Source organism: Lipomyces tetrasporus, assembly GCF_029532465.1.
Source record: "Lipomyces tetrasporus strain NRRL Y-64009 chromosome Unknown POJ06scaffold_10, whole genome shotgun sequence".
Lineage (NCBI taxonomy): Eukaryota > Fungi > Ascomycota > Lipomycetes > Lipomycetales > Lipomycetaceae > Lipomyces > Lipomyces tetrasporus.
The window spans coordinates 1021646-1049315 of NW_026611605.1; the positions used below are offsets into that span (position 1 = coordinate 1021646).

At 46.5% G+C, this 27670-nt stretch overlaps 9 protein-coding genes across 9 annotated transcripts; 5 read left to right on the forward strand and 4 right to left on the reverse strand.

Moving 5' to 3' along the window:
• Positions 1–930: 930 nt before the first annotated feature.
• Positions 931–2785, forward strand: POJ06DRAFT_27581 (glycoside hydrolase superfamily). Its single transcript, XM_056189664.1, has 2 exons — positions 931–1385; positions 1443–2785. Exons 1-2 carry the CDS (start codon positions 1284–1286, stop codon positions 2763–2765), a joined length of 1425 nt encoding a protein of 474 aa, XP_056041501.1. The 5' UTR covers positions 931–1283; the 3' UTR covers positions 2766–2785.
• A 599-nt stretch (positions 2786–3384) lies between these two features.
• On the forward strand, positions 3385–4517 carry POJ06DRAFT_260817 (uncharacterized protein). The gene is made up of 5 exons (XM_056188530.1): positions 3385–3584; positions 3646–3741; positions 3794–3939; positions 3990–4073; positions 4142–4517. Exons 1-5 carry the CDS (start codon positions 3440–3442, stop codon positions 4190–4192), a joined length of 522 nt encoding a protein of 173 aa, XP_056041502.1. The 5' UTR covers positions 3385–3439; the 3' UTR covers positions 4193–4517.
• Positions 4518–6098: 1581 nt separating this feature from the next.
• On the forward strand, positions 6099–6806 carry POJ06DRAFT_270865 (uncharacterized protein; the record flags this gene model as incomplete). The annotated part of the gene is made up of 1 exon (XM_056189469.1): positions 6099–6806. One exon carries the CDS (start codon positions 6099–6101, stop codon positions 6804–6806), a length of 708 nt encoding a protein of 235 aa, XP_056041503.1.
• A 629-nt stretch (positions 6807–7435) lies between these two features.
• POJ06DRAFT_214669 (P-loop containing nucleoside triphosphate hydrolase protein) lies at positions 7436–8786 on the reverse strand. Its single transcript, XM_056185504.1, has 2 exons — positions 8306–8786; positions 7436–8252 (listed from the first exon to the last, which is right to left on the reverse strand). The coding sequence occupies exons 1-2, from the start codon at positions 8456–8458 to the stop codon at positions 7479–7481; spliced, it is 927 nt and encodes a 308-aa protein (XP_056041504.1). The 5' UTR covers positions 8459–8786; the 3' UTR covers positions 7436–7478.
• Positions 8787–9815: 1029 nt separating this feature from the next.
• Positions 9816–11903, reverse strand: POJ06DRAFT_303502 (alcohol acetyltransferase). The gene is made up of 2 exons (XM_056190806.1): positions 11688–11903; positions 9816–11584 (listed from the first exon to the last, which is right to left on the reverse strand). The coding sequence occupies exons 1-2, from the start codon at positions 11770–11772 to the stop codon at positions 10143–10145; spliced, it is 1527 nt and encodes a 508-aa protein (XP_056041505.1). The 5' UTR covers positions 11773–11903; the 3' UTR covers positions 9816–10142.
• A 1648-nt stretch (positions 11904–13551) lies between these two features.
• POJ06DRAFT_201153 (Fusaric acid resistance protein-like-domain-containing protein) lies at positions 13552–17276 on the forward strand (the record flags this gene model as incomplete). Its single annotated transcript, XM_056185229.1, has 13 exons — positions 13552–14558; positions 14609–14648; positions 14699–15028; positions 15080–15795; positions 15847–15888; positions 15943–16053; positions 16103–16218; positions 16272–16332; positions 16396–16696; positions 16746–16818; positions 16872–16910; positions 16963–17127; positions 17179–17276. 13 exons carry the CDS (start codon positions 13552–13554, stop codon positions 17274–17276), a joined length of 3099 nt encoding a protein of 1032 aa, XP_056041506.1.
• Positions 17277–18628: 1352 nt separating this feature from the next.
• On the reverse strand, positions 18629–22065 carry POJ06DRAFT_278077 (uncharacterized protein). The gene is made up of 4 exons (XM_056189735.1): positions 21812–22065; positions 21695–21768; positions 20413–21661; positions 18629–19191 (listed from the first exon to the last, which is right to left on the reverse strand). Exons 1-4 carry the CDS (start codon positions 22034–22036, stop codon positions 18832–18834), a joined length of 1908 nt encoding a protein of 635 aa, XP_056041507.1. The 5' UTR covers positions 22037–22065; the 3' UTR covers positions 18629–18831.
• A 665-nt stretch (positions 22066–22730) lies between these two features.
• On the reverse strand, positions 22731–23775 carry POJ06DRAFT_278078 (S-adenosyl-L-methionine-dependent methyltransferase). The gene is made up of 3 exons (XM_056189736.1): positions 23653–23775; positions 23422–23572; positions 22731–23367 (listed from the first exon to the last, which is right to left on the reverse strand). The coding sequence occupies exons 1-3, from the start codon at positions 23691–23693 to the stop codon at positions 22813–22815; spliced, it is 747 nt and encodes a 248-aa protein (XP_056041508.1). The 5' UTR covers positions 23694–23775; the 3' UTR covers positions 22731–22812.
• Positions 23776–24643: 868 nt separating this feature from the next.
• POJ06DRAFT_283330 (uncharacterized protein) lies at positions 24644–25859 on the forward strand (the record flags this gene model as incomplete). Its single annotated transcript, XM_056190100.1, has 3 exons — positions 24644–24728; positions 24872–25724; positions 25745–25859. 3 exons carry the CDS (start codon positions 24644–24646, stop codon positions 25857–25859), a joined length of 1053 nt encoding a protein of 350 aa, XP_056041509.1.
• Between the last annotated feature and the right edge of the window lie 1811 nt (positions 25860–27670).

Below are 27670 nucleotides of genomic sequence, written 5' to 3' on the forward strand. Positions count from 1 at the left end.
CGCCAGTTTCTGGGTTCGGAGAGAAAGAGAGTAACGGATGTCTCATACAACCCCTTAATCCCAATATTTGTTCGATTTATGTCCATCTTGCTCTTCTAAACACTGTAACCCGCCATCTGTGTGACCCAAGTGCGGGAATTTTTTATGACAGGTATCTTAATTTATAATATTGAATGCTATATACAAGGATACCGAATACAATGGAGGAAACTACACGTAATACGAATAATACACGAGAACAAAGGAGCAACGGAAAAGAGGCCGAAACGCTAGCCGTTCCTGATTGCTGCCGTAGTTTTTCCACGAAAGCTTATCCTACTAGATGAAGACTATCCTGGATCGGATCTTCGCCAACAAGAGTTCAGTCGTAGTCACATGCCATAGGCTCGCTTCGACTCCATTTGGAGTTGTGAGACGGAAAGAAACTGGAGAACAAACAACCAATGCCTGCTCCTATAAATCTTTCGAAGAGCAATATCGCTTTACAAAGGTCAGAGTAATTGACGAGCGTGAGGACTTTGACGTCATGCGTCCGGTGAGCCGCTCCGCTCGCCTACTGCATGCAGGGCGGTGTTAGCGATCAGGGGTTAACGGCGTTGCAGTTAAAGATCGACAATTTACAACGCCGGCGTCTCTCTCTCCCCATCTTGAACGACGGGCCGCGAAATATTTTTGGGAAAACTTTCGTCAACTACGATTAGCGCAAGCGCGCCAACGACGCGCTTCTCCCCGCCATCGTGGTAGCATAAACGACCGCAGATTGAGATAAGCGACTGCCAGCGGATGATGACCGGAAGCGCCCCTCTTTCACCCCTCTTTCGCCCACGTCGAATCGGCTCACATAGCTTAGGAGCGAGAGTAAATTACTCCTTGGATGCGTCATGGCTGTTCGCCTCGGCAACCGTTAACCCCAACTAAGAGTAGTCCGGAAAATACGCAAGGGTCCTCATCTCCGAATTCGGGCGGCGAATCTGACCCCCCAACAATTGATCCGCAACTCTTGTCCAACCGCATTCTTGATGATAAGTCGAAGCGCTTTGAATCTGACCCACTAGGGGTAGTTCAGGAAAGCATTAGGTCAGGAAGTGGTTATTGTTCCGTTCATCGACGCCCTCGGCAGGTCTGGCAACTGGACAACAGAAGCCGGTAACCTACCCCGCATGATAAAAATTTAGCCTGAGTTCCTCAAGTCTTGTCTCTGCGGGTAATTATATTAAGATGGCCTCTGGCCTCGATGATTCTTAGTGTTATCGAAGACTAGGGACTTCTGAATTACTTCGACAATGCGGTTCTCGTTGGTTCTCACGGCAATGGTTACCGTTTCTCGCAGTGCCGAAGCATTGTATCCAATTAATGAGCTCGCAGTTACACCGGCAATGGGATGGGTTAGCCAACGAGCATTGTTGTGATTCCATGGACGATTCGCTAACGGCTAATCATAGAACAATTGGAATGCATTCGGATGCTCAGTCAATGAGGATCTTCTCCTGTCGACAGCCGAAAAGGTGGCGGCTTTTGGCCTGCGCGACGTAGGCTATCAATATATCGTTCTTGACGACTGCTGGTCCGCTGGTCGTGACAAGGACGGAAATCTCCTACATGACTCGGAAAAATTCCCTCACGGCATGAAATACGTCGCCGACAGGCTTCACTCGCTCGGTTTCCGGTTTGGCATGTACTCTGACGCTGGCTCATCTACCTGCGGGCAGTACGTCGGCAGCCTTGGGTATGAGAAGCAGGACGCGAAGACCTTCGCTTCGTGGGACGTTGACTATCTCAAGTACGACAATTGTTTCAACGAGGGATTGTCAGGTACGGCGAAGATCACGTCGGAGAGGTATAGGACGATGGGACACGCCCTTAATGCCACTGGCCGGCAGATCCTGTACTCAATGTGTAACTGGGGTGAAGACTATCCGTGGAAGTGGGCTCAGACGGTCGCTAATTCCTGGCGTATGAGTGGAGACATATACGACTCGTTCGATCGCCCCGACCCGCGTTGCCCGTGCACCGGAGACGAGGGGTACGACTGCTCGTTCCCAGGCTTCCATTGCAGCGCTATGAACATCTTGAACAAAGCTGCCGCATTCGTCCATACTAGCACTCCGGGTGCCTGGAATGATCTGGACATGCTCGAAGTCGGCAATGGCGGTATGGATGACGAAGAGTATAAGACGCATTTTAGCATGTGGGCCGCTGTCAAGAGTCCCTTGCTCATGGGAAACGACATTGCAGCCTTGGATACCAAAACTCTCTCCATCCTCACAAACCCCGCAGTTTTGGCCGTGAGCCAGGACCCTGTTGGGTCACCAGCGATACGCAGGTGGCGTTACTACGTGAATGACACGGACGCTTACGGCCAGGGCGAGATCCAGATGTGGTCTGGGCCCTTGTTTGGTGGCGATCAGTTGGTTGCACTCCTCAATGCCGGGAACAGCACTCGGACGATGAATGCCTCTCTTGCGGATATATTCTACGACTATGGCCCAGAGGGCACTGCTCCAGAAGTAAATGAGAGTTGGGACATTCACGACTTGTGGGCAAACAGGATGGACGACGCAACTGCTCAGAATGTGATTGATGATACTGCAACGAATCTGACGGCATTTTATTACAACGCTACCGAGACGTCGTACAAGGACGGTTTGGCAGCAAATAATACTCTTCTACTTGGAAAGTTGACAGGGACAGTGGCAGCTGGTGGGGCCATTGAGACCGTACTCCCAAGACATGGGATTGCACTGTTGAGATTGAGAAAGCGTTAGTAAACGCGAGTAAAGAGATTTGAGGAAATGTATTCAATTCTAAATTGGCTGTGAGTCGTGGAGAACTCGCATATCAACAACAAGTCCAGCTTTTATAGTAGATGATATCCCAATTGCAATAAAGAAGATTGCTCCAGATACGCAGGAGTTTGCCTGCCAACAAGAACACATAAAGCCGGCATTAAGCGTTTCACAATTGAATTCCCTAGTTGAATGAATGCAGCACGAAATACCGGACAACCTATATACCATGATCTCGGTCAAATCGAACTGGTCTAACTACCCGCGCTGCCGTTGCAGCCATTCTGTATTATTTGGTTAGTCAAGTCATCAATAGTAAATTATATTGTAAATTGCAACTTGAGTTCACTTTACTTCGCTTCGCTCGTAACCATCCCAAGCCAGCGTTGACCTTCACTTCAATTCTCTTGGGATCCAAAGCAAGGGACTTCGAGTTTGAGTTGTGCTACTTTGAACTCGACTTGACTTGGGGTTGACTTGGGGTTCCAACTGGAGTGAACTCAAGTGTTCCCAGTTCTCCCTGACGGAAATTAACTTTGGAAAACTGATGGCTAAATCCGGGTAACCTTCTAGATGTCAACAAAACGCGCCTTTGTTTATTTCTTTTGTCACCTTGATCTGTTCCGGTTAGACACAAGAAGAAATCGCGTACGATGGACGATGAGCAGATGATTGCGCCGCCGCAATTGCGTGATTCTGTACCAGTAAAGGTGCCGCGACGGCCTCAGGAACCTCCGTCTGAGCAGGATTTGGCTGCTTCGAGAGCATATTATGGTCAATTGCGTGCTCTCCGTGACGGTCAGTGTGCCATGATTATCTTGTAGAGGTATCATTTGGATGCTAATGTTTAGATTTTAAGAAGGAGGATTGGATGATGACAGTCGTCCGAACCTTCAAGAAATGGTTGATGCCAACCGTTATTTAGTTGCCGTGGAGGACAAGATTAGGGAAACACGTAAGTTATCACGTACAGCATAACAGCACCTACTAAGTGTTTTAATGAAAAGGTGGCGATTCACTTCGAGAAATACTTCGAGTCGTGAATGAAATGAGACAAGCCCAAACTGAAACGAGACAAGTGCAAACTGAGATCTTGAATCGATTGGATCATTTCACACGGATGCAGAACATTAGTGTAATTGCGCCTCTTAAGGTAAGTAGCAATGGTCGCACTCGTTTAGTCAACTATAACAATGATTTTAGCAAGCAAATAAAGATCGTGATGGCGTACGATTGACCTTAAATATTATTCCATTTGCCGATGGCTCGATGCCTACACAGCATCCGGTACGTACCACATATTTGACACCGGCTTCCTTAATAACTGTTTCTCAACTTTCTTGTCGTACGTGTAGCATAATCTGCCGCCGCTGTTTACTGTAGAAGCCATAAACGGGCTTGAGTGACCATAGATTGATCGATACTGTCAAGGTTATGACATTCCTGCGACTGGTCAACTAGGTCACATCAGGGCTCGCTTACGAAGAGCCGTTGGAATGGCAAATTAGCCGTTTGTAATGAACGGTGTACGGCACACGGCCATAACACGTCACTCTCTCTCAGATTTTGATTGCGTGCTATTCCGTGGTTGTCTCTCTTGTCGTTGCGTTCGTGTTGTTTGTATTTGCTCTCGTGTCTCTGGTCTTTTTATTTTCCTCCGTGTACATAATTTTACGCAGGTGCTTGAAAGAATATAAAAGGACTGTCTTTCCTTGCAAATCTAGTGATGCGAAGAGCTCTTAGACTACTCCGACTGGGAGGGTTAGGGTACCATGACAAGATGCCACAATAATAATCCGCCGCATACTCAGAGCATATGTACAATACACTCCGATAGACACACTTAATTTGTCGTTCCACTCTACGTAATGTCCTATGCGTTAATGTGTGCTACATCAAAACACAGAATTCATACCAATGACGGCTAAACTAATACATTGTCCACTCAAATGCTGGCATATCCCGGCATATCACAATCGTTTTGGATTTTACTTGTGCGGCGTGAAAAAAAAAGGGCAAAAAAAGTTATGCCTTCTTAAGAGTCCGCTGCTCTCATTTCGATCTTCGAACTAACTCCCACACCTCATCTCGAGCATCTTCGATTGATAATTGTCGCATTTACTAGGCCGATCGTATAGCAGTACAGATATGTCATCAGCTCCTGTTACTCTTCATTTGCGCGCCGAGTCGAAGCCACTGGCTGATTGATGCTGGATTTAATGTCATACTTGAGCGTTCCACTCAGCGCGTGTTTGACGACGCTGAAATTCGAAGCTTAAGGTTTACTGTTAGGAATGCAAATACCTGCGACATGTGACTAATTGATATATAGCATTGGTGCGCCTCTAGTGGACGAATTCAGCTGGCCATCCGCTCCCAAAGACCATTTGATCATCGGTTTGAAGGAACTTCCCGAAGAATCATTTCCTCCTGTGCACGAGCACATCCAGTTTGCTCACTGCTACAAGAACCAAGGCGGCTGGAAGGGCGTCATGAGTCGATACCACAACGGGCCAACGGCACACTCTACGATATCGAGTTCCTGACTGACGATAAGGGAAGTCGTGTCGCTGCAATCGGCTTCCATGTCGGTTTTGCGGGCGCGGCTATTGGATTACTCAACTGGGCGTGGCAACTCGAGCACGAGCAGCCGTTGACTGAGGTTGAGTGGTACCCTAAAGATATTATCGAGGACTCTGCGTTAACTTATAATAATTGCTGTAACTAACCAACTAATTTTTTGTGTTTATTTTATCTTTCTAAGATTTATCACCTTGCCTTTTTTATGGGAGGTTACTTTTATAATATATCTGGATATGGATAAGTTACGTTTAAGTTTGCTCGCTGGAAACCAGAGACGCAGGACAACGTCCTGGGTTCTGTGACCTGTGTATCCTCATATCTGCAACAGCAGAATTTTGCATAGTAATGAGCCGCACAGGGACAGGACAAATTGGATAGTTCAAGATACTGGCGAGTGTAGACAATTGCCATACTGCTCCCCAAACCTTGGTCGTCCTCTTCAACTGGCTTTGGGCATTAGTTCAATAACGTATCGCACATCCCCAGTAAGTTGTGTCTCTTGACTCTTTCTGCCATTACCGGCCGGAACACTGTGTTCACGGTAATGGTATTATATTCCACACTCGGAACATCTTGGGTTCGGGTTCTGCTCGTGGCCTTTGCGCTGCCTGAGAGAGTTTCAACGGATAAGCCCCCCAACTCAATTGCTCTCATCGTTGTGCATGACTCATATACCTGGAGATATATCCACAGCATGACCACTCTATCCAACCAGCTATATTGCCGACCATGGCATCTTCGGTTTCTTCCTCAGACCCTCTCACCGCCGTTCCTGGTATTCTCTATCCTACAGCTGCGTTTGCTACGGTCGCTGTCCTTCTCCACCGCCATATCCAATCTTATGCCGCTTTTCCAATCGCGCCGGTCCTTATTAAATTCAATAGCCGTTTCTATGCAGCTATCTCTCTGTGGTTCTTCATTACTATCCTAGTCTCACGTATGACATCGTCGCAAAGTGTCGGAATCAGATATGTAAACTGGTTGTTACCGACAGAGACGAGTAGGAGATATGCATACCACCTATCCAAATTCTACGAGTATTTGGACATCTTCCTCGTGTTGGCTAACGGAGGGCAGGTCGGTCTGCACTTCGCATTCCATCATCTCACTACGCCTATCCTAACGTACGTCCGCGTGCTCCGGCACTATGAAGGCTGGGAGATCTTTGCGGCACTCAATGCTCTCCATCACGCGCTAATGTACGCGTATTTTGCGGGTGTCTCAGCATTCCGTCCATTGCTGCGGTGGACAGGGATGCTACAGCTTGTGATTGGGATATTGGTTGAAATAAGAATTATATGTGCCAGATTGGCCGTCGGAGGGATAGTGTGGCCCAATATAGTGGCCGGCGTGTTGTTGGTATGCTACATGGTGTTGTTTATCAGAGACATGATGATTGAGGACGGAGGAAAGAAGAAGAAGGCAAAAGATCCATGAATTAGTCTGACGCGGTCATCAGGGGAACGATTGAAAGGCGACTGACTTCCATACTTTTATTACTACCTGTGATCTTATCCTGCCTCTATCCAACAATATGGGAATGCCGGCCAATGCCACTTATACAGGAATCAGTCTAGGGCTTGGACCATCACTGGATGTAGAAGCCCGGTATGAGACTGAGAGCCTTGCCTTGCCATAATGTAGAGAATGATAACGATGACGTAACGTGACCACATTGTACACCACTTTTTAAAATAAAAGAACGAAGAGAATCGGTAACGACTTGTTGTCTGGCGCTGCTGCAGTGGTTGATGTCGGGCCACAGTGCCGTCGCAGATATAGCAACCCGCGGAGGAATGTGGCGGGACCAAGAAGAACAACGCCGCACTGACAGTTACCCTCAGGAAAGATGCCTCAGAGGCAGTACGAGCAGAAACGAAGTCGAATAGTAGTCACTATCATTGTCGGGCGACACTCAAGAGCTCCCCGCCTGCAGAGTCGAGGCTCAACGCTAGTTCCAAACTGACCAGTTACAGAACGGCAAGTTCAGCTTATTATTTCGGAGTCACTTTAGATAGTAGAAAGAACCGACGGCACCTTCAATCAAAGAAAACTTTGCTATCGGGTTCAGAGTTATAGAGCATGGCTAAATAGCGTATTGCAGTAGGTCTAAATTACAAATATGTCTTGCACCATTCGGTCCTCTTTCACGACTAATCTCAACTGGCAACCCTTGGTCTTAAGAATTCCTTTCCGTAATGTGTCGGCAAATAGTTCGTACGCAGGGTAATATCCGTCGACAAACTTGTTAACTTGCTCGTCGGTCATGCCTCGTCCCGTTTGCTCACGCAATTCCGATTCCTGTTGCAGCCGCCATTTGTATACATACAATGTATCTGCTGCATCAAGATGAATCATAGCGTGAAAACTATCCGTAATGACGTCGTAGCCTCTTAACTTGCTGTTCACAAATAATAAGTCTTCTAACCTAAACCGCCACAACGCAGTTCGGCTAGAATTCTGGTCCGGAAGATCATGTACCCGCTTGCTCTCATTCCACTTCATTATCACTTCATCGTCCGTCAGTGCCTTGAATCCTACACACCATCCCTCAAATATGACAACCTTAGTCTTTGCTTGCCCCACTTGATTCACTGGCGTCCAGGTCGCCTTATCCATGCGATCGCCCTGCCCGTTGAACTGAGACTTATCGTATCGCGGTACGAGCACTGGTTGTTCGCATTTCAGGGCTGCAAAGAGAGTAACAGCCAGCGCTAGATCGTGCGTACCAGGCTCGCCCCGATGTTGAACAAGTGGGTTGAGAGGATTGGACTTGGCTAAGGAGACCTGATCGGCATGAGTAAGATAAAGGTCATCAATTGAAAGAACAGAGACTGGCAATGAATACGGAGGCTCCTTTAGTGTCTTTTCTAGCATAGTGACCTAATTTGTTAGCTCTTCGGTTTCGAATAGGCGTAATGTGTATTGTTCCTCACAAGAGTTGTCTTCCCCACTCCTTGGACGCCGTTAAGCCCGATGAAGAACGGCGGCGCTGAAATGGGACCGCCGTGAGCATCCTGGTGTTCTTTCAATCTTTCTAGTATAAATGGAACGCATGTTGCTGATTTATCGTCGACTATGATGGCCATCGTGGGTGATAGTTCCTTCGCAGTTGCAGTTGTTTGGGGCTTGTACTGTGCGCTGATCACCTAATGTTGGGGACGAGAATATTTACCCCGCTTTTCGTTCGTGATGCGGCGAAGCTGCTATTATTGTAACGGAAAAGCTTACCGGTGGTGCAGATTAGCCAGGGGGTCCAATCGCAAGATCAATGGCTTAAGGCGGGGGCGGGCGAGCGGCCAAGGCAAGCGCGCGGGCGTGCCGCATCTCGCTAAAACCTTGACAAGTAAACATTACTTTTAACGAACTGGTCTTTGTGAAGTGAAGTAGAATGGGGGGCCTTCAATTTGAATCCGCACGTGACTTGGATCAGACACGAAATTTACGCGTTCAAAGAAAATAATTTGGGGCGACCCTACAACGCGTAACGCGACTGTAGTAATTTATAATAAAGGCTTTACAAACTAATAATTTTCTCCCTCTGATCTCCTGTTGGGAGCGCATTGTAGAGGCGTGCTACTGTGAGGAGTGGTCAGAAGGCTGGTGTTTCGGTAGGTTTCACTAGCGTAAATGGAGTTCAAATGGAGGTCAGCCTTTTTTACTAAAAATAATGGAGGTCAGCCTTTTTTACTAAAAGGTCAGCCTTTTTTACTAAAAATTTAGTAAAAAAGGCTGACCTCCATTTGAACTCCATTAGTAAAAAAGGCTGACCTCCATTTGAACTCCATTTACGCTAGTAAATTGGGAGCTACATTTAACGTTACCTGATTCTCAGGGCTGTGGCGGATGCGGATATCCGCCAAATTTTCCCATATCCGCATCCGCCATCCGCCTTTTTATCCGCCTTTCAACAGCATGGCGGATACGGATCCGCCAAATCCGCCTATCCGCCTACAGCCCTGCTGATTCTTTTTGTGTGTAATGGAAGTACCATTAGAATGGGAGATTCTTTTTGGGTTTAATGGGAGTACCATTAGAAGCGGTGATTCTTTTGTTCTTTTTCGAATTTAAATGGGAGGGCCATGAAAAAAGAGAATCAGGCCCTTATTATGTCGTCCAGCATTCGCAGCGCCGCTTCTGAGCCACACTACCCTAGCCCAGAATGTGGAAGGTATTACTTTTCGTCATTCCTAAATCCTAGGTGGATATCCGTGGATATGACGGATACGGATACGGATAAAGAAAATTCTTATCCCTGCCGATCCCTTTAAAGCCCCAAACCAAATAGATTCCCGATGGTTCCCTGATTCTTAATACACTGAAAGTGACTCTTCATGGTGAGCTTATGTAAATCGTTACAACAGTGTATCCGGGAGCACTGATAGGGTCAGGGTTTATCGTTGTGGGTCTGTCTAAACATGCCGCTCATCTAAAGTTTGAAAGTTCCTTTTTTACTCAGGTACCGAGTGACACAGGCTTGTGGAGGGTTCACCATGTTCGGAAGGCGATCTTTGAACTTCACCCATATTCATCCATTCAGGGTCGTAGCACACAGTGCGCGTCTGGGGCTAGAAGGGACTTTTGCATACCCGATTTGCTTCGACTACCTTGTGCTAAGTGCCTAATGAAGTTTGTGATTCTCCTCAGATCATCACGATCGCACCCCACTAAGCTTAAAACATCCTAATCAGAAGTTAAACATGCATCCATTAGGGTGCGTGACTAAACGGTGACAGATATAGCAACTCCGTCTGAACAGATTACATGGAATATTCATTCTAGCAACAACGTCAACCGCTCCTTGACCCCCTTCATTACTTTCCTCACTGTCTCTGGTTTCAGGACACCCTCTTCATACGATGCATTAACCACAAGTTCACCATTTTCCACACTAGCCACGTTGAAGACAATACCAACGGTCCCACAACTCGCTTTCGTGGCTGCAGCTGAGAACTCCACGTGCCCGATGCTCCATCCGGCTGACGTGTCTTTTTTGATCCCCTGAAACGCACCGATATTGGACACTAAGAATGCGTTGTTTGACACACGACCAATGTTGGGGAATAGCTGGGAAGCAAACTCTTCATCATCGATGCCTAGCAATGGTACAGTGAGGTAGTCTTGCAATGCTGTGTTGGACTTATTTAAATCGTTAAGGAGCTTGGCTCTGTTCTGCGAAGCTAGATGCCACAACAGCGGGATATCCAGGTGTACTCCTGGAACAGCACCATTTCCGGCACCGATCTTCGAATCTCTCCCAGCCTCGCGATATCTTCCTAACCATTGAGGACTTGAAAATGTGCTAGCCGCGTTCGTCATGATGTCGACACCAGGGTTAGTTTTCAGATATGGTCGGAAATCTACTGCTACTTGCGAAAACCCAAGCGTTGCTTTGGGATAAATATCTGCGGCCAATGTCACTTGAATCAAGGTCTGCAATAGCGCCGTCAATGTCGTATTATGGATTCTGCAAGCATCAACGCACTTCTCCTTAGTGTTACAGTCGACCTGCATGCTCTCTACCCTTGTGACAGTATGTTTATCCTTTGGAAACGGATTTGTCGGTGTTGGATACGTGTTGGAGAAGGATGCATCGGAGAACAAAAACCTTTCATTGCTGAAGATGAGTCGAATAATGGTCCACCAGAGGAAGTTATAGATGACATGTAGCATCGAGAGCTGCGCCTGGACTAGAGCTATGGTATGGGCTAGAGGTAAAGTAGCCGGCACATTGACCATGAAAGCTCCGCTGTCCGTGGATATCCCGTCAATTGTCTTCAGTGCTTCAATCTCATTAAGTGCTGCCAGCAAACTCCGATGAAATGCATATCCAGATCGCCCATCGCCAATCATATGGTGATAAACAAACAATACATGAGCGCCATTCACGACCACAAGCTTCCACCAGGGCCGTGTCTTATCCTCAGTACTAAACCACTCATTATGCGACTTCTCGATCACCCGCTGTAAGCCTTGGTCTTCGCCATCATATTGCACGAACTCGACGCAGTCTTTCAAGTTGATGGTGTTCAAGCGTGCCTCCCACAATCGGTGGTTACCTCTTTTCTTTTGGGAAGATTTACCCACACCTATAATTCCGAGGGCCGGATGACGATTAATAATTATATGAAGGGCTTTGAAGAGTGTCGGCTCGGTTAGCCTACTCGTGCGGCAGTGGCTATAGGTTGCAGAGACTAGTATGTTGGATTGAATGCCTAGTTCATGGAAAGGTTGTACATAGTTTCATAATGACCTACGTCGTTTATTAGCGGAAGACTAACATCAAAAGAAGTATAGCATAATCGCGCCCATACTTACCGCCTTTACGAACCAGTTCATATTGGCTCTCCGTCGACCTAAGGTCGCACTCAACTTGTTCAGAGATACCTTCAGGTGCGGTCATGGTTGTTAAATCAGCCAAAGCGTTAGAGATTAGCGGTGATAATGGTTTATAAAATAATGAAGTAAAATTTCCTATCTAAGCTAGCATAGATACTGCTGTTTCGGACAGAGATACATACTGTTCTTTAACATGCTGCAGTGGATTGTACTTGTCACCTGGCCAGAGTATGGAGTAAATAAGGTCGCCCAGCGCTCGGAGCATCAGCACGCGCTAGGCCAATTTCGGAACCAATGCCTGACCCACAGTCTGCGTACAACATATATTCGCGCGTATTATTGAGTATTTGTCTTCTAAAGACATCTCTCTAACCATAAACTGTTTTTTTGGCTAAAAAGACATGATTTATACAATTAGTCTGAATGATTATATAAAAATCTTCATAGGGCTTGGACACGAATAACATTTTCCTCTATTCGTATTCGTTATTCGTATTCGCAGAAATGGCTTCATTCGTAACGAAGAAAATTTGGAACGTCGAATACGAATAACGAATATTATTCGTAATTTTGCCAAGACGCTAGGGCTGTTGCGAATACGAATATCGGCGGTTTTTCCCAATATTCGTATTCGATATTCGACTCTTGAAAGGCATTCGAATAATATTCGATATTCGTATTCGACAAATAAGGTTTAGGTCGAATAATATCGGCTCGAATATTCGTATTCGATCGAATATCGGTCCACATCACATGATATTTATTAAATAAGTTAGAGCATTTCCTATTACAGGCTAGTTTAGGGTTAGGGTCAGGATTAGGGCTTTTTGCAGCTTGAAATCCCACTGTATTCATTTCTCTACGGTTGATTATGTAATACTATGTCGAATATCGAATATCGGCACGATATGTCGAATATTCGATTCGATGGTCGAAGAATGCTTCGAATAATATTCGATATTCGTATTCGACGCCGGGGGATTGGCCGATATCGTATCCGACGCCGATAATCGGTCGAATAATATTCGTCTATTCGAATATCGTCAACAGCCCTACAAGACGCTAGTGCAATGTTTAGACTTTAATTCAGCTAATCATGACGCGTCAAAAAGTACCGCGTCAATGAATACTGAACGACGCGTCTTATTCTACCAATTTTCAATCCCTTAATCCAATATCCTATCTTACAACAAGATGTCTGACAGCGATTTTGAGGTACAGGGAGAGACCTTCTAGGTTTGCGAAGGCACTCGTTGAGTGGCGAAACGATGAGAAAGTTGATGTTGTTGAGGGCAGTTTATAAGGGTGGGCAGGCCAGAGAGGCGTGATTTCATATTGCATTTGTTTTGAAAATTTACGAATATTACGAATAATTTACGAATAAAATTGATTTTATTCGTATTCGCGTTAGTAAGCCAGAAACCTTCAATTATTCGAATACGAATATATTCGTTCCACCCCTAAATCTTCAAAACTTTCAACAACGGATCTCTTGGTTCTCGCACCGATGAAGAACGCAGCAAAATGCGAGAAGTATTGTAAATGCAGGATTTTGTGAATCATCGATTTTGACGCACATTGCACCTTCTGGTATTCCGAAGGGTATACCTGTTTGAGCGTCTAGTCGACTTGATCGAAATGGCCCAACCCTATTTGTGTGAAGTGTGAGCCCTAATCAATCGTTTGCGTGCCCCTGCTTCCGCTCTTGACGTCATCTGCCCCATCACTATATGTAAATTTCCCTGATTATCCGAATTCAGTTTCAGCGTTGGACAAACGGGACATGTCTGTCGACCAAACATCAGTTCAAACATCTCCGATATCGGACTATCACCCTGAAGTAATGGGGGATGGGCTACCTTTGACCCACCCTACGCCGACAAGCACAATACCTGGTCGACAACTGACAGATTCGCCTGAAGCGACTGAATACTCCACCAGCGTTCACCCGAGCTCCTCGTCATGGGAACCACAGATTCGACACGATGACATTCACAATGAATCTAGCACTGAAACTTCTGCTGATGAAGGCGAACCGTATTCTGGATTTCGGCATACGCTGAGGAAGCATTCATTTCGAGTCCCATCAAATGGCAGTGATGCCTCCCCCTTGTTCGAGCAACGTATAGGATCCGGCACAACGTTTCTCCTGGATAATGCAACGGAGATGCACGATCTCGAGGGTCAAGCAAGAATTCAGCAAAATGGTATTAATCGAGATTGGGCTGAGCGTACCGGCCGTCGCCGATTGAATGTATTACCGCGGCTTCAACATATTGTGCGTCGTGCAATTGGGTTTTTTGGTGGCCCATGGTTGACACGTCCCTTAAGATGTTCGATTACCTATTTCTTAGCATCCCTGGTTGTGTTTTGGTCGCCATTGTCTCGAGCTCTTGGACCAGGAGATACGAAGCACCTCGCCGCGACAGCGACAGTATACTTTCACGCTTCGCGCTCAGTTGGGAGCATGATTGAAGCCACTCTGTTCGCGGAAACAGCACTACTGTACAGTGCCTGTCTTTCGGTACTTAGTATGCTCACTGCCCGTTTTTTTGATGAAATGGATCACATTGTTATTGGTCATGCCATTGTGTTGCTTGTATTCTGCGCGGGCGGTCTTGGATCTATTGCGTTCCTGAAACAGAAAATGAGAATCGCAACGTTCAGCACCGCGTGCTCCCTGGCATCGGTCACATTCGGTTCTATTTTGATTCATGAAGGCTCTATTCAGCGTGGAGATGTGTCATTTGCCAAAATAATGCAAATATCGGTAATTGTTAATTCGGGAATCGTCATTGCGACGAGTGTGTGCTTTCTGGTCTTTCCTTATACGGCAATTGCGAAGTTAAAGTGAGTAATTCTTTTGGTTATTCTAATGTGAAGACATTAATGAAACCTAGGGTGACATCGAACAACACTATGAAGTCGTATGCAAATTTGGTAAGGTTGTTGCGCGCCTCATTATGTGTGCATCTGCTGATTGTTTGTAGCTATCAGCGATGACACTTAATTTTACCAATGGCAGTATACTTACATCGAATGAATATGACAAACTGCTCAAATCGTCGCAAGCACTGATGACTTCGCTCGATGGTCTTTTGCATGAGTCTATGTATGAGCACTACGTCTGGGGGACAGTCGAGGAGTATCAGTTCCAAAAGCGGCTGGTCAAGTCAACCCAACGATTGTCACAGCATATCGGAGGCTTAAAAAGCTCTTATGCAATGAAATTGAGGCTAATGGACATGGAGCCTGGATATCGGAGGTCTTCATGTTATGAATTATTCGATGTGTTTGTGCATTACTTGGGTCCACAGATGGTATATCTACATATTTAGTAATTCAGTTCTCTTTGGCTGACTCGTATTTAGGACAACCTTGTTAGTACATTACAGAACGCACTCGAGATGCTTCCTTTTCATGACGGGAGGCTGGAATCGCGCATTCGTGTAGACGTCGGTTTACGGAATATTATTATTACGGCTAGGCAGACGTTTGATGATGCCCGGATATCGACATTGCAGGAAATGTACTCTATGGACGTATTCCGATCGCAGGTTGAATCGAATACTCAAGAGATCTATGTTTCCTTGGAAGAGGTTGCATCTGTCTGCGGCCAATTCTCTTATGGGCTTTTGACCTTTGCAGATGGTCTCCTGCAGGTTCTTACCGTAATTGAAGAGTATGCCGTCTACTTAAATCAAGGTCATCCACGATCGTGGGACTGGATGAAGTTTTGGGAGCGACCGTCAGCGTACACAATGTCATTCAAGTCTAACGATTCGGTGACCGTTCCTCTCCCATTATCGCGTCTTTTTGGCGATGACACTAGTGATTTGAAATTTGTAAAGCCCGCTGGCTCGGTGCCGTTTGGTCTCCGTCTCTGGAGAGCTCTGCGAGAGTTTAGACGGAGTGATGTCAAGTACGGTATAAAAGTTGGTATCGGCGCTATGGTATTTACCATGCCAGCATTTATTGATGATACGAGGGATATCTTTTATCATTATCGCGGGGAATGGGGTCTAATATCATTTGTCATTGTTATGAATATTTCGATTGGCAGTACCCTAAGTGCGGCCTTTTATCGGTAAGTACCCGGCGATGCCTTCGGTCGAACAACCGGCTAACTGAGGTAAAGAATTTTGGGTACGGCGATTGGGACGCTAAGTGCTTACGTGGCGTAAGTATTAGGCTATTTGAACTGTTGATATGTGAGTCTGATTGATGCCGCTAGATGGCAACTCTTTCCTTCAAATAATATTGCGTTGCCGATAGTCGGATTTTTCATTGCATTCGTCTGTTTTCACATGATTCTCACAGGGCGTCCGAATACTGTTTTTGGAAGGTATGTTATGTGATATTCGTGGCTGGAATTTATTACTTAAGGCGAATAGATTTATTCTGCTTACGTTCAATTTGACAGCGTTGTATTCGTACAGTTTATCTCGTGGCGATGATGAAGGTGATGACGACGAAGGAGGGTCACACCCAATGATTGGTGAAATCGCATGTGAGTGTAAGACAATTTAAGCATGGAAGAATTGGTGCTGATTGAAGATGAAGTGCATCGATTGATCGCGGTTATCGCTGGCGTACTGTGGGGTGTGATTATTACCCTCTATGTGTAAGTTATTCGTTCAGTTTTAAGGGCGTTTTGCTTCAAGTGCGATCACTCATAATTATTTAGGTGGCCCAACTCTGCGCGCGCGGAGCTCAAACGAAAGCTTGGAATACTTTGGATAAGGCTAGGTTTGGTCTGGAAATCGGATCCACTGTCAAAGGTGCCACTTTTGCGTGACAACCCAAGTCAGTCACAGCATGTTGCTTTGGAGGAAGAACAAAACTTAGCAAAATCATATTTGAAAATGCGTGATCTGGTTGTCCAAGCTGGAAAAGAGTTTCGATTGAAAGGACCGTATCCGGTTCAGCAGTACAAAGTCATCATGAGTGTTACAGAGGAGATATTGGATGCCTATCATAATGTCAATGTATGGCTCCGTTAGCGGTTGCCTTACCCCATGCTAAGTAGTTCGTTAGACAATGATCGTGCGCACTACTACGAACTCTTCGGAAGTGGACTCAGATATAATTCGCTATACAGAGGTAGAAAGTAAGTGCCTTAATCAAGTTCACTAGTGATGGAGAGTTCTGATGCAGTCACAGGAAAGGAACTGGGCAATAGGATTTTCCTGTTATTCTACCGTAAGCAAGCAAATTCTTAGAATTTGGGGCTAGTGATTCTAAGCACAAATAGTGCTCTCATCGGCACTTCGACTAGGATTGCCACTACCAGATCATCTACCCAATACTGAGCACGCGCGAGACCGCATGATCGCAAAAGTGAACGAATTCCGACGCAAGCAAGTAAGGGAAGCGCGAGTCGGTAGTGAAGATGAATTTGTACTATTTTATTCTTTCAGTAAGTGTTCTGCAAGTAATTGGTTAAGCTGTAACTGATTTGTGGTTGTAGTTCTAGCTACGCTATCTATTAACGACGGATTACTCCATATGATCGCTATGTTACAACAGATTTACGGTACAATCGAGGACGAAACGTTGACTATTTGATTACTTATATTACTTTTGATGTATTATTGGGACGACAGAGTATTGCATGATGGGCGTTCCTATATTCATTAACGGCATAATCGAGAAGCTTCTATTTTGAGGCTGGTACCGGGTACGAGGCAGTCGCCATGTATCTCCACGGTGGCCGATGAGCTGCTATGATTCACACTCTCCTCAGTCCGACGGGGAAACAGAAATTTACGTATATGACCACGAGACGGACGGATGTGAAGCTGATACACCTTAACGAAAGCAGCGAAGATGTGACGTGCGAAATTAAATGCAAGCCAGTGGAATCCGCCGAATCCAAGCGAGCCGAAAATATTTTTCAAACACAGACGGATGTTCCAGACAGTCTCGAGGAACGAATGCCCAGCAAAATTGAAAATTCACTTGCATTCAGACTCTCAGAAATTGTCCACAAAATAGGGCAAGGGGTCCGTCGTTCTTGATAATTTCAGTGATCCCTACCGATTCTTCGCGAAAAAGCAGCAGGTGAATCCGGCACCCTAGCCATGCAAAGTGTGGCACTCGCACACATTTTAGTTGGTGCGTCGCACGTCGTACTTCGTAAATTCGCTGTGCGAGCTTCGCGCGAGTCTCAATCAGGTACCAATGTCCCGAACCTTGAAATCCTGCAGCAGATCAGCACATAGAATACAACGGAAGGTAATAGCTGTCGACATACATTTTGTTGAACATTCCATAATTATAGTCTAGAGGTGGATACGATTACGGTACCGTCAACATTTTATATTATTTGTAAAAGTTAATCGCAAAAATGAGAACCTAATCGTAAAGTAACCGTATAGTCTACCGCAAATTCGTATAGTAATCATATTCCTATTTAGATATGGCGTGAAAAAATTTACCCTGACAACGCGTGGAACGCCGAACCCTAACGTTACTATCTATCCTTTGCCGCTTGCTAGACAACTTAGAGAATATGGATCCTCCAACGCGACCCCGCCGAAAGCAAGCGGTTGATTATTTATTGTTGAATGATGGTTACGAAGGAGATGAGCCGATGGAGAATATCGTGCATGACAAGCCCCAGTCGAGCATTGTGGGACACGAGAATTCTATCAGCCAGATTACCTCTCAGTCATCCCCTACGGGATTAACTGCAATTCCAGCCTCTGAAGTGGCTGTTGAAATATTTTAGTGACGGAAGAGATTTGCTTGGGTTAAGACGGCATTCGATGGAGTCTGGAACCATGAGAAAGCTTACTTTGCTCGCAGATCACTATTCAAGAGGAGCTGAATGGATATTTTGTGCTATTTATTTCTATTTATTTGTTTGTCCTCTATGTGTGCATTTCGAGCAGATAATGAAAGTCGCCTGCCTGAGTATACGATTTTTTGCGAGTAACCAACTCAGCGCTCGTATAGTTAATCGTAAAATTTTACATGGACTCGTATAGGAATCGTATCCACCTCTATTATAGTCAGAGATGCGGTAGGAAATATATAATAAGGGAATGTATCTGTATGATGTCCACTCTCGGATTGTCAGAGTGGAATTGCAGTTCTACAGTAACATGATGGCAGGAGCTTATCTTTCAGTTCCTCTAAGACGGAGTATCTCCTTGGCTTCCTCGAGTTGCTCGGGTGTCGGCTCGTATTGACGTCTCTCCTCTTTCGATAGACTGCTAAAGCCAGTCTCAGTGGGAAGAAAGTGACCATGCTCTCCGCGACTTTTCTTGAATGACTTTCGATAATTATCATAAACCGTTGGTAATCGTCTAGCCTTGACCTTTCGCCGACCTAGAATTTCCATGACTTGTTCAGGTGTCAGTCGCGTCCGTTGCGAGTGAGTTGTAAAGTTCTCATCTGAGGTCGAACTGGTTGCCATACTGACAGGAAATCTTCTGATTAGAGCTTTGTACAGCGCAAGTAGAGTGGATCGATGTATCTGCTGTTAATCAATTCCCACAGATACTGCAAAAAATTAGGTCATTGCGGAGGGTTGACGCGTTCTGTGGTTAGGGTAAGACGCGTAGGAAACGCGTTCTAAGAAGATCAATACAAATTTGATCGTCTGTCTATTAAAATCACCAGCACTTTCTCACGGTCGTGGACATTGCCGTCAGTTTTCGAAGCCCACACCAGCTGAATAGTCCGTCTCTAATCTCACATATAATATTTTGACTTACGTCGTAATTCTGACCTCTGTCTTAATATGAAGGTAGTGCCTCTGATAAAAGCTGACTGTTCATCCCGCTCAATATCCACCACTGTCGCATGCTTCCAACAACTAGTGCATCGGTGAGGATGCGTAGTATGGTGAGTGATTGTCATTTAGCTTTTGTTCGTTATGAGTGGTGCAGATGGTAAACTGGTTAACGAAACCTCCAAACTAACTCATAAGCGTATCGTCGCCCGTAGATGGGGTGTCAGCCTAGATGGCGTGTCAAACTTTTCTACGATGACGATGAATAATGTAGCCGTTGATAAATTTTTATGACGGACGCGCTTGAGCGAACATTTGCAATTGAGTGGTTTTGCTGTGTGACAATAGAAAATAATTACTAATATTATTAAGATGCTATCATTAACGCGATTTCAAGGTCAGGAAAACCGGATCTCGGTGATGTTTTGCCGAGTTGCCGATTCAGGAGACTGCTCTTGCAATAATAGCCTGCCAGTCATAGTAGATGTGTGTACCCATTGCGACTTTATCTTTTGCATTCGTTGCGTACCATTGGCTGATTGTAAGTACCCGAACCATGGTGTAAACCCAACTTACACTACATGGCGGCCACTAGTTTACCAGTCTGTACCTCCACCGTCTAGAACCGCAACAGCACAAGAGCAAAAGTCGAACTGGTGTGCAGTTAACTGACGGCGACTAAGATGTAGCAATGAATGCATGTTGACAGTGACCCGAGTGCAACTTGGGCATTTGTACAAAACTTGAGCGTTAAAACATAGCATTACATAATGCATCTACTCTACGCTGCGTTGGACTTTTCCAAAGATTATTTACAAAACCAAGCTGCCAGCCCAAAAATCCTGGATATTCGACCTGTACGAGCAACACACATAAAAACGTATAGCACTTGAAACAAGTGAACCCAAAGTAACAACTACAGGTCGCCCCTTTGACTGCCGCGTCCTGGGCCGTCGCACACACCTCGACATGGACGGTCCGATGATTGTGAAGCTTGGATTTTTCGACGTCTCTGGCCAGCGCATCGAGGCGGTCTCTATGGTGTATATTGGTCAACGACCGCCATATCGGTTCGCCATGCTCAAATACTTCGTCCATTTCTTCTAACGAAAGTTGCTTTGTCTCAGGCATTCTGAACCAGACGTGAACGAAAGCGGCTATGTTGAACGACGCAAAAATGACGAGTAAGCGCCAGCTGATGGCGCGCAAGACTGGTGGCACAGCGAACCCCAGAGCGTAGTTTATAGCCCAGTTGGTCGACGTTGCAAGCGAAACGGCTTTGGCGCGGATACGCAACGGTATAATTTCTGGAGGGTATGTCCATGAGACGGGACCCCAGAACATGGCGAATGAAACGGCCGCCAAGTATGTGCTCGCTTGAATGCATTGACTTGCGGCAGGATGGCCAACAATAATCCATGTAAACGGTTGATTATGTACTGGGTTTGGTTCACCAAATCGTGCAAAGAGACCGCCGATTAGATACAGCCAGAATGCCATGCTGAGCGAGCCAATGATTAGGGACAACCGGCGACCCCAGTGATCGAGCCACAGAATTGATGGAATGGTCGCGAGAGCGAAGAGAAAGTACTGAATTGACGAGACCAGAAGTGTATTGGGAATTCCGGCGGCCTCAATAATGTAGACAATGAAATATAGGAGTAGGTTGATTCCAGTCAGCTGCGACCACGCCTGAATAGCCATGGCAAGAAACAACCGTTTTCGCATTTTCTTGCCCAACAGTTCGCGGTAGCTGGCTGACTCCTCCTCGCGTTCAGCGCGAATCTGTTCCTCAATTTCCTTGTATTCTGCCAATACGAGAGGATCGTTGATGTCGCAGTTTGGTGTGCGCAGATATGCTAGGACGCTGAGCACCTCAGCCCATCGGTCTTTACTGGCTAACCATCGCGGCGATCGGGGGAACCAAAAGAGACTAGTAAACAGTATAATAGCCGGTACAACTTGTATAGCCCACGGCAGTCTGAACGCGGCCTGCGAGTGAAGAAACGAACAGCCGTACTGAATGAAGTATTGGATCATGATGCCCCATGCTAGGGCAGAGTGCTGAAGAGCAACCACCCTACCTCGGATTTTGCGCCCAGCAATCTCGCACTGATAGATTGGGACGAGTGAAGACGTTAGACCGATGCAGAGGCCGGAAACGATGCGCCCAATAATAAGCATTGGGACTCCCGTGGACGAGGATTGCAGGCTGCAATTCGTTAGCCTGTGGCTATGGACGAACATTATCAAACCAGTGACCTTGCACCGATACACTACAGGACGGTTCCTAGCTGTATAGTGACCTTTCGCGAGAGCCTGAAACATTCAGTTGTATTATTCGAAACTATTAGGACTTTACTGTCATACTAATCGCCCAGAAAAGAAGATGACACGCGCCGACGAGTGAGCCGGCAGCCATAGCACTGGTGATTGCCCATTGGCGTGCTCCGAGCGGGTTGCCGTAGTATTGCTTGTATTGATCAGTACCCAAGACGCCGGACATAGACGAGATGTCAAAGCCGAAGAGCGCGCCGCCGAGGGCCGCAAAGGCCGAGATGGTGTAGACATTTAGTAGGCGGACCATATGGCTCCCGCAGCCAGACTGAGAGGCCCTCTCTACGGTGCGGCGGGAAGGATCTGGCAGGGAATTTGAATACTGAAGTAGAGGTCAAGCGTAATTGTCGACGGAGTCATATGTGGATGTGACTAAAATGTCTGAATTGTGATGCGGGGTGTAGTTTAGGTTAGACTTATGGGAGCTTGTTCTGGGTGCAGGTGTACCCAATCTTCGTGTAATGCATCGGAGAATGATCAGCACCAGGACATGAGTATGCAGGGGGTCCGCAGGGGGTCCTTGAACTATACGCCTTTACATAATTTCGGTGTATCACGTGACTAAGGGCTAAAGATTCTCCGGGGGATTGCGTTAGTTGGAGATGTGATATTCAACTTCAATATTGTATATCGTATCGCCTAAATTATCGCCAGGAATTTCCTCTGGCGATATCGTGTCCAGCCCTAATCCGATCGTATTGGCCTATTTCGGCAAAGTCTCTAACTGGATTATATGGTGGGCCAGATATATCTGCTTAGCTGATGGTTTTTCTACTGACAAAATTTGCGGAATCTGGGGTATTAATATTCTTCGTTATGGTTAGGATATGCGAAAGTCCATCTCAATCCTTAGCGAAAGTGCAGCTATGCTACGTCCTATTGGCGGAGTTTTAACAGGGCAGTAAATCAAGAGTGTCACAGCTCAAAGCTGATCATCTCTCGGAAACAATAGTCTCCCAACAATTCACGCTGGCTGCAAAGTCCACTTCAGAAGACCTTTCGATATATTACCAGTGCCATAGTTTCCTACACTCGCTCTCCTCTGGCAAAGAACAACTTCAACTCCACCTTAATCCCCCGCGGTCGAATCACTATCGGCTCCTCAAGTAAAACATGGTCAAAGTTACCACCGACTCCCGCCTGTTCAAATATCACTCTCAAAGCACCCTGTGTAAACCCAGTATGCCGAACAGTCTTCATCACATCCGCTCCAAAAAGTTGATGAAAATCCTCATCATCACCCAAGTGGTCGGACCCTTCGCTGTGAGGATGATGGCGTGACTGATTGTCGATCACGAAAAGGACACCACGCTTCTTCAACCTCTCTCCCAGCCGTGTGAGCGCGTAGGTAGGGTCGTCGATGTGATGTAGCGCCATGCCTACAATTATCAAATCGAAATCGAAATACCGTGCATCAGCGAATTGCTCCAGAGGGGGGTTGTCCCGCTCGGTCAAGTTGCCTTGTACCGCGGACATCTTTGGACCATCAGAACCGAGGGCGCCAGCATGCGCATTATATTGGGCGACCATTTCCTCGGAGATGTCGACCCCTATTAGCTCTGTCGCGTAAGGGGCGAGAGCCTAGCGCTTGTTAGCCCTGTGAGAACTAACTGTAAGAGGCTTGCGGAGCGTTACCCGTGATATTACTCCAGTTCCGCATGCGTAGTCTAACACTTTGACAGGGCCGTTCCAATCAACTCCGATCCAGTCACGCCGGGCCATGATGGCTTTGGTCAGTGACATTAAGCCCTCTTCGAGGTCTGTCTCATACGTGGAGGCGATTTGGCTGGGAGAGAGCGTCAGCGCTGTCTTCAACAAGAAGTCTAACGACTCAATCGTAACAATATGGAAATGACTCTAACTTACTTGAAATGAGCCCTATTTTGGGTTGCCAGATCTGATGCCATTATTGGTTATAGATGTTCACTGTTGTGTGAATTGAGACGGATCTTACCCCACACTCTTCAGGGAAGAGTCAGGTTAAGGTGACGTAACTGCACAAATAACGTTTTAGTGGCTGTGACTAGACCTGTGAAGTGCATAGAGTTAAGTCGCCACGTGCAGGCTTAGCACCCGAACCTCTAGTACCATCGTTGGTTATTCCATGAAGCTGTCTTGGTGCCACATATATGCCTTAAACGTCCACATAGAGCCCAAGTACCCATGTCCATGCCAGAATATTCAATTGGGCAACGCCGCTAATCGCACGCGTCGGCCACGCGTCGGCCACGCGTGTTTGCATTCATCGAGACAACAACGAGATAAAAGAGAACAAGTTCGCTTCGCGCACTCCCACCACTTCTATCTAACCCTGCGCATTCAACAATCGACTTTAGATACTACAACTTTTTTCGATACTCAACACGACTCTACATCTAAATATCGCAATGGCTCGTATCCGAAGCAATAACAATAACTCCGACAACGCCCAACAGACATTTATGGAGACAAGTTCCGCCAGCACGACTCGAGGTCACCTCGCCGTCGCCGTCAGCAATTGCTCCGACTTTTCAACTGACGTTTGGCCACCCCGTTACGCGACCGAATCTTGAATTCACTCATGGCGATCAATGAACCAGAATTTATTCATGATATGGATATTAGGTGACTGGAAAGTCTGGGGCTCGACGCCTTGGGACCCGACGGGAGGGTAAGTTGGCGCTGGAGTTTGCGAGGAAATGGTGGTTTTAATGGATGATGGGATTATGCATACAACCAACTTTTGGAGAGGTCAGAGGGGAGAAGAAGCTTTGGTGCAGACTCGAGTATAATTAACAACCTTGGTATGACAAGGGTCACTTCGACGAATGATCTAATGCGCTAAAGTGGATCCCTAATCTCATTTCTTCGCAGTGCAATGCATCCTGACAAGAGTCACTCTCAGCGTGTCGTGATCTTCCAAGATCCAAAGACATCCTGGATCTATGAGTCTCATGCATTGCGTGATTATCCGTCCTCTTGTTTCCTTATAACTCCTTGCATGGCCGCTCGTTTTGAATCTATATATTTCCAAGATCTGCCAGCTCATTCTTTTCTAAACACCTCAATCTTCCATCTATCATATCTATCATCCAATCAATCATAGGAGGATTTCTCACGCAAGTTTTCCCATCAAGTCCAACTCTCACCGAAAAGAGCGTCCTTTCTCTAGTGGGCAAAGTCTTCATCGTCACTGGCGGAAATGCAGGCGTCGGGCTTGAGCTCGTCAAAATCCTCTATTCTAAAGGCGGCACAGTCTACGTTGCGGGCCGCTCTCCCATCAAAATCGCCACTGAAATCGAGTCCATAAAGTCCATTCACACAGCAACCCCTGGACACATCAAGAGTCTTCCTCTCGACCTCAGCGACCTCGCCACAATCCCAATTTGCGCTTCTACCTTCCTCGCCCAAGAATCCCGCCTCGAGGTTCTTTCCAACAATGCGGGCATTGCGCATGTCCCTGTCGGCAGCATAAGAGTACAAGGCCACGAAGCCCATGTGGGCACCAACTGCCTCGGACCTTTCCTCTTGACTAAACTCTGCTTGCTGTCCTTCTCCGAACCGCGAAATCCTCGCCCAAAGCCAGCGTGCGTATCGTATTCACAACTTCTTCAATTATCGACATGGACGGCCCTCCAGGTGGTCTCTCGCTCGCCGAGCTTGCCCCCGGCAAATCACTCCAAAGATAAGGCGCGCAACTATAGCGTCTCGAAGGCCGGAAACTGGCTTCTGGCATCGGAGTTCGACAAACGGACCCGCAAAGATGTGCTTGTGTGTGTGGCGCAGAATCCAGGGAATTTGGCAACTAAGAGCTGGGATGGGGTACCATGGGCGATAAGGATGTTGATCAAGCCGATAATGCATGAGCCCAAGATGGGGGCGTATACGGAGTTGTGGGCTGGGTTTAGTCAGGATTTGAAGTGTGAAGATGGAGGGATGACTGCTGTACCGTGGGGGAGGTGGCATCCGCACAACCGAGGAAGGATATTCTGGAGAGCTTGAAGGCGAAAGAGGAGGGTGGGACAGTCCTCGCGGCGGAGTTTTGGGGGTGGTGTGAGGAGCAGACAAAGGAGTATGCCGGAGTTGGAATCTGAGAAAATAAGGATCTCATTAATTTGACTGGGTGTCTATTGTTGTTAAGCTTGCGTTGAAAGTATACTATATTTCCTCTAATGAGAGTGGTCTCCGTGGATGATTGAAAGTTGTAGACTCCTTTTCATTTCAATAGACAGTTATACTGCTCCTTGACCTTACGGATTAATAAACTAAATACCGTTAAGTTAACTAACTATAAATTATAAACAAGATTAAGACACTTCAAAACGTTCTCTTCGTCATTAACAAAACGATTGAATCGCTTCCAGCAAATCTTGTCTGCAACTCTGATATGCTGCGGTACCAATATGGGACTACCGTTTACTTCTACTTCTATGGCTTCGAGACATCGCATGACTTCAGCACCTCAGTAGAACAGCAGACAGCAGCACAACAAATTGCCGGAGAGCAATTCTCACATCCGGGACACAGAAAGTCGAAGACCCGCTTTACTAGCGGTAGCGGTTGCAGGGATCCTGACTCGGTAAATGTGACACGTTGGCGGCAACAAGACTGACGGCGATGGGAAGGAAAATGGTGCCGAGAACCCTTTCAAAAAAGCCACAGCTGTGAAGGACAGTGCCATCAACGCGCCCAAACCCTACTTCAACGTACGCTAGAGAACTCATTCGGAATTCTGCGGTATAATCCATGATCCTTTGATCGGAGGTATCTTGCTAGCTGACAAATATTCTTGCTTCCACCTCCAAGTTTCACCTTGCATGCTTATGCATGGTCACATCGCTTTTACACGTGATAGCAAGGATGCGAAGACCACGTGCGGGAACTCACTGTTTAGCATTGATACCCTATTACGTTACTTACTAACCCCGTTTCTCCTCTTAGGAGGAGAAACAGGTATTCTTGTGTATATTGTTGGGCGATGATCGGGATGCGAGAGAGGAAGGTGTCGACATTGTAAACGAATACTTTGGCAGAGTCCATAACAGGTTATGAGCCCTGCGGCGCCTGATGTATCGCACAGGGTTCCCACGACCAACTCACTGACCACCGCCTCCACGCGGGAGGAATGGTGACGTTCAACGGAAAGAGCTACAGCAGTGGGCTATGTACATGGAGGCGCTTCATTTACATCGAAGAGTCTGGGACGTTGTCAGTGGTATGGGGGAATATAACCCAGCCATCCTCGAAGATGCGATTGTTATCACGAAGAAGAATATATAGACATGAATGTGCATCAGATTGGTCATTATTGAGGCCAGACTTTCAGCCCCCATCTTAAGTCCATTCAGTCCTCATCTACACTTCTCACAGCTCCACTTTTTTTACAGGTTCATATTGACCAGGAGCCATTCCCAGTGCTCCGGTCAAATGACACCTGGTTTGAAACCAAGCTCTTCGTTCATTACGGTAAGTGATATTGTTGGTAATATAAGATGGAAAGATCTGCTAACGTCGAATTCACTGTGTAGCCGCACGCATGCGAGCTACAGATAGAACCACCGCCATCGAATACGCAGATGAAGTGGACTAAGAAGATGTTTAGCGAGGCTAAAATCCTATCCACAAATATCCACAAAGAAGACACATGCCGGACTAAGGCGGGTGCCCAGATGGCTGAGATTCGTGGGGTCGGCTTCTCAAATAAGGCGGGCTGGATGTAACTACGCTGGACTGGACTAGACTTTGACCAAAACAAGATATATTCTTATGAATACAAGAATACAAGAACCGTCAAGCACAAACGGTGTTGCAACCCACACGTCTTCCTAGCTCTGGTGACAATAGTTCTCCATGATCCCGATTTCCTCAAGCGCCACCGTCCGGCCACCAACTTTCAAGTCGGCCA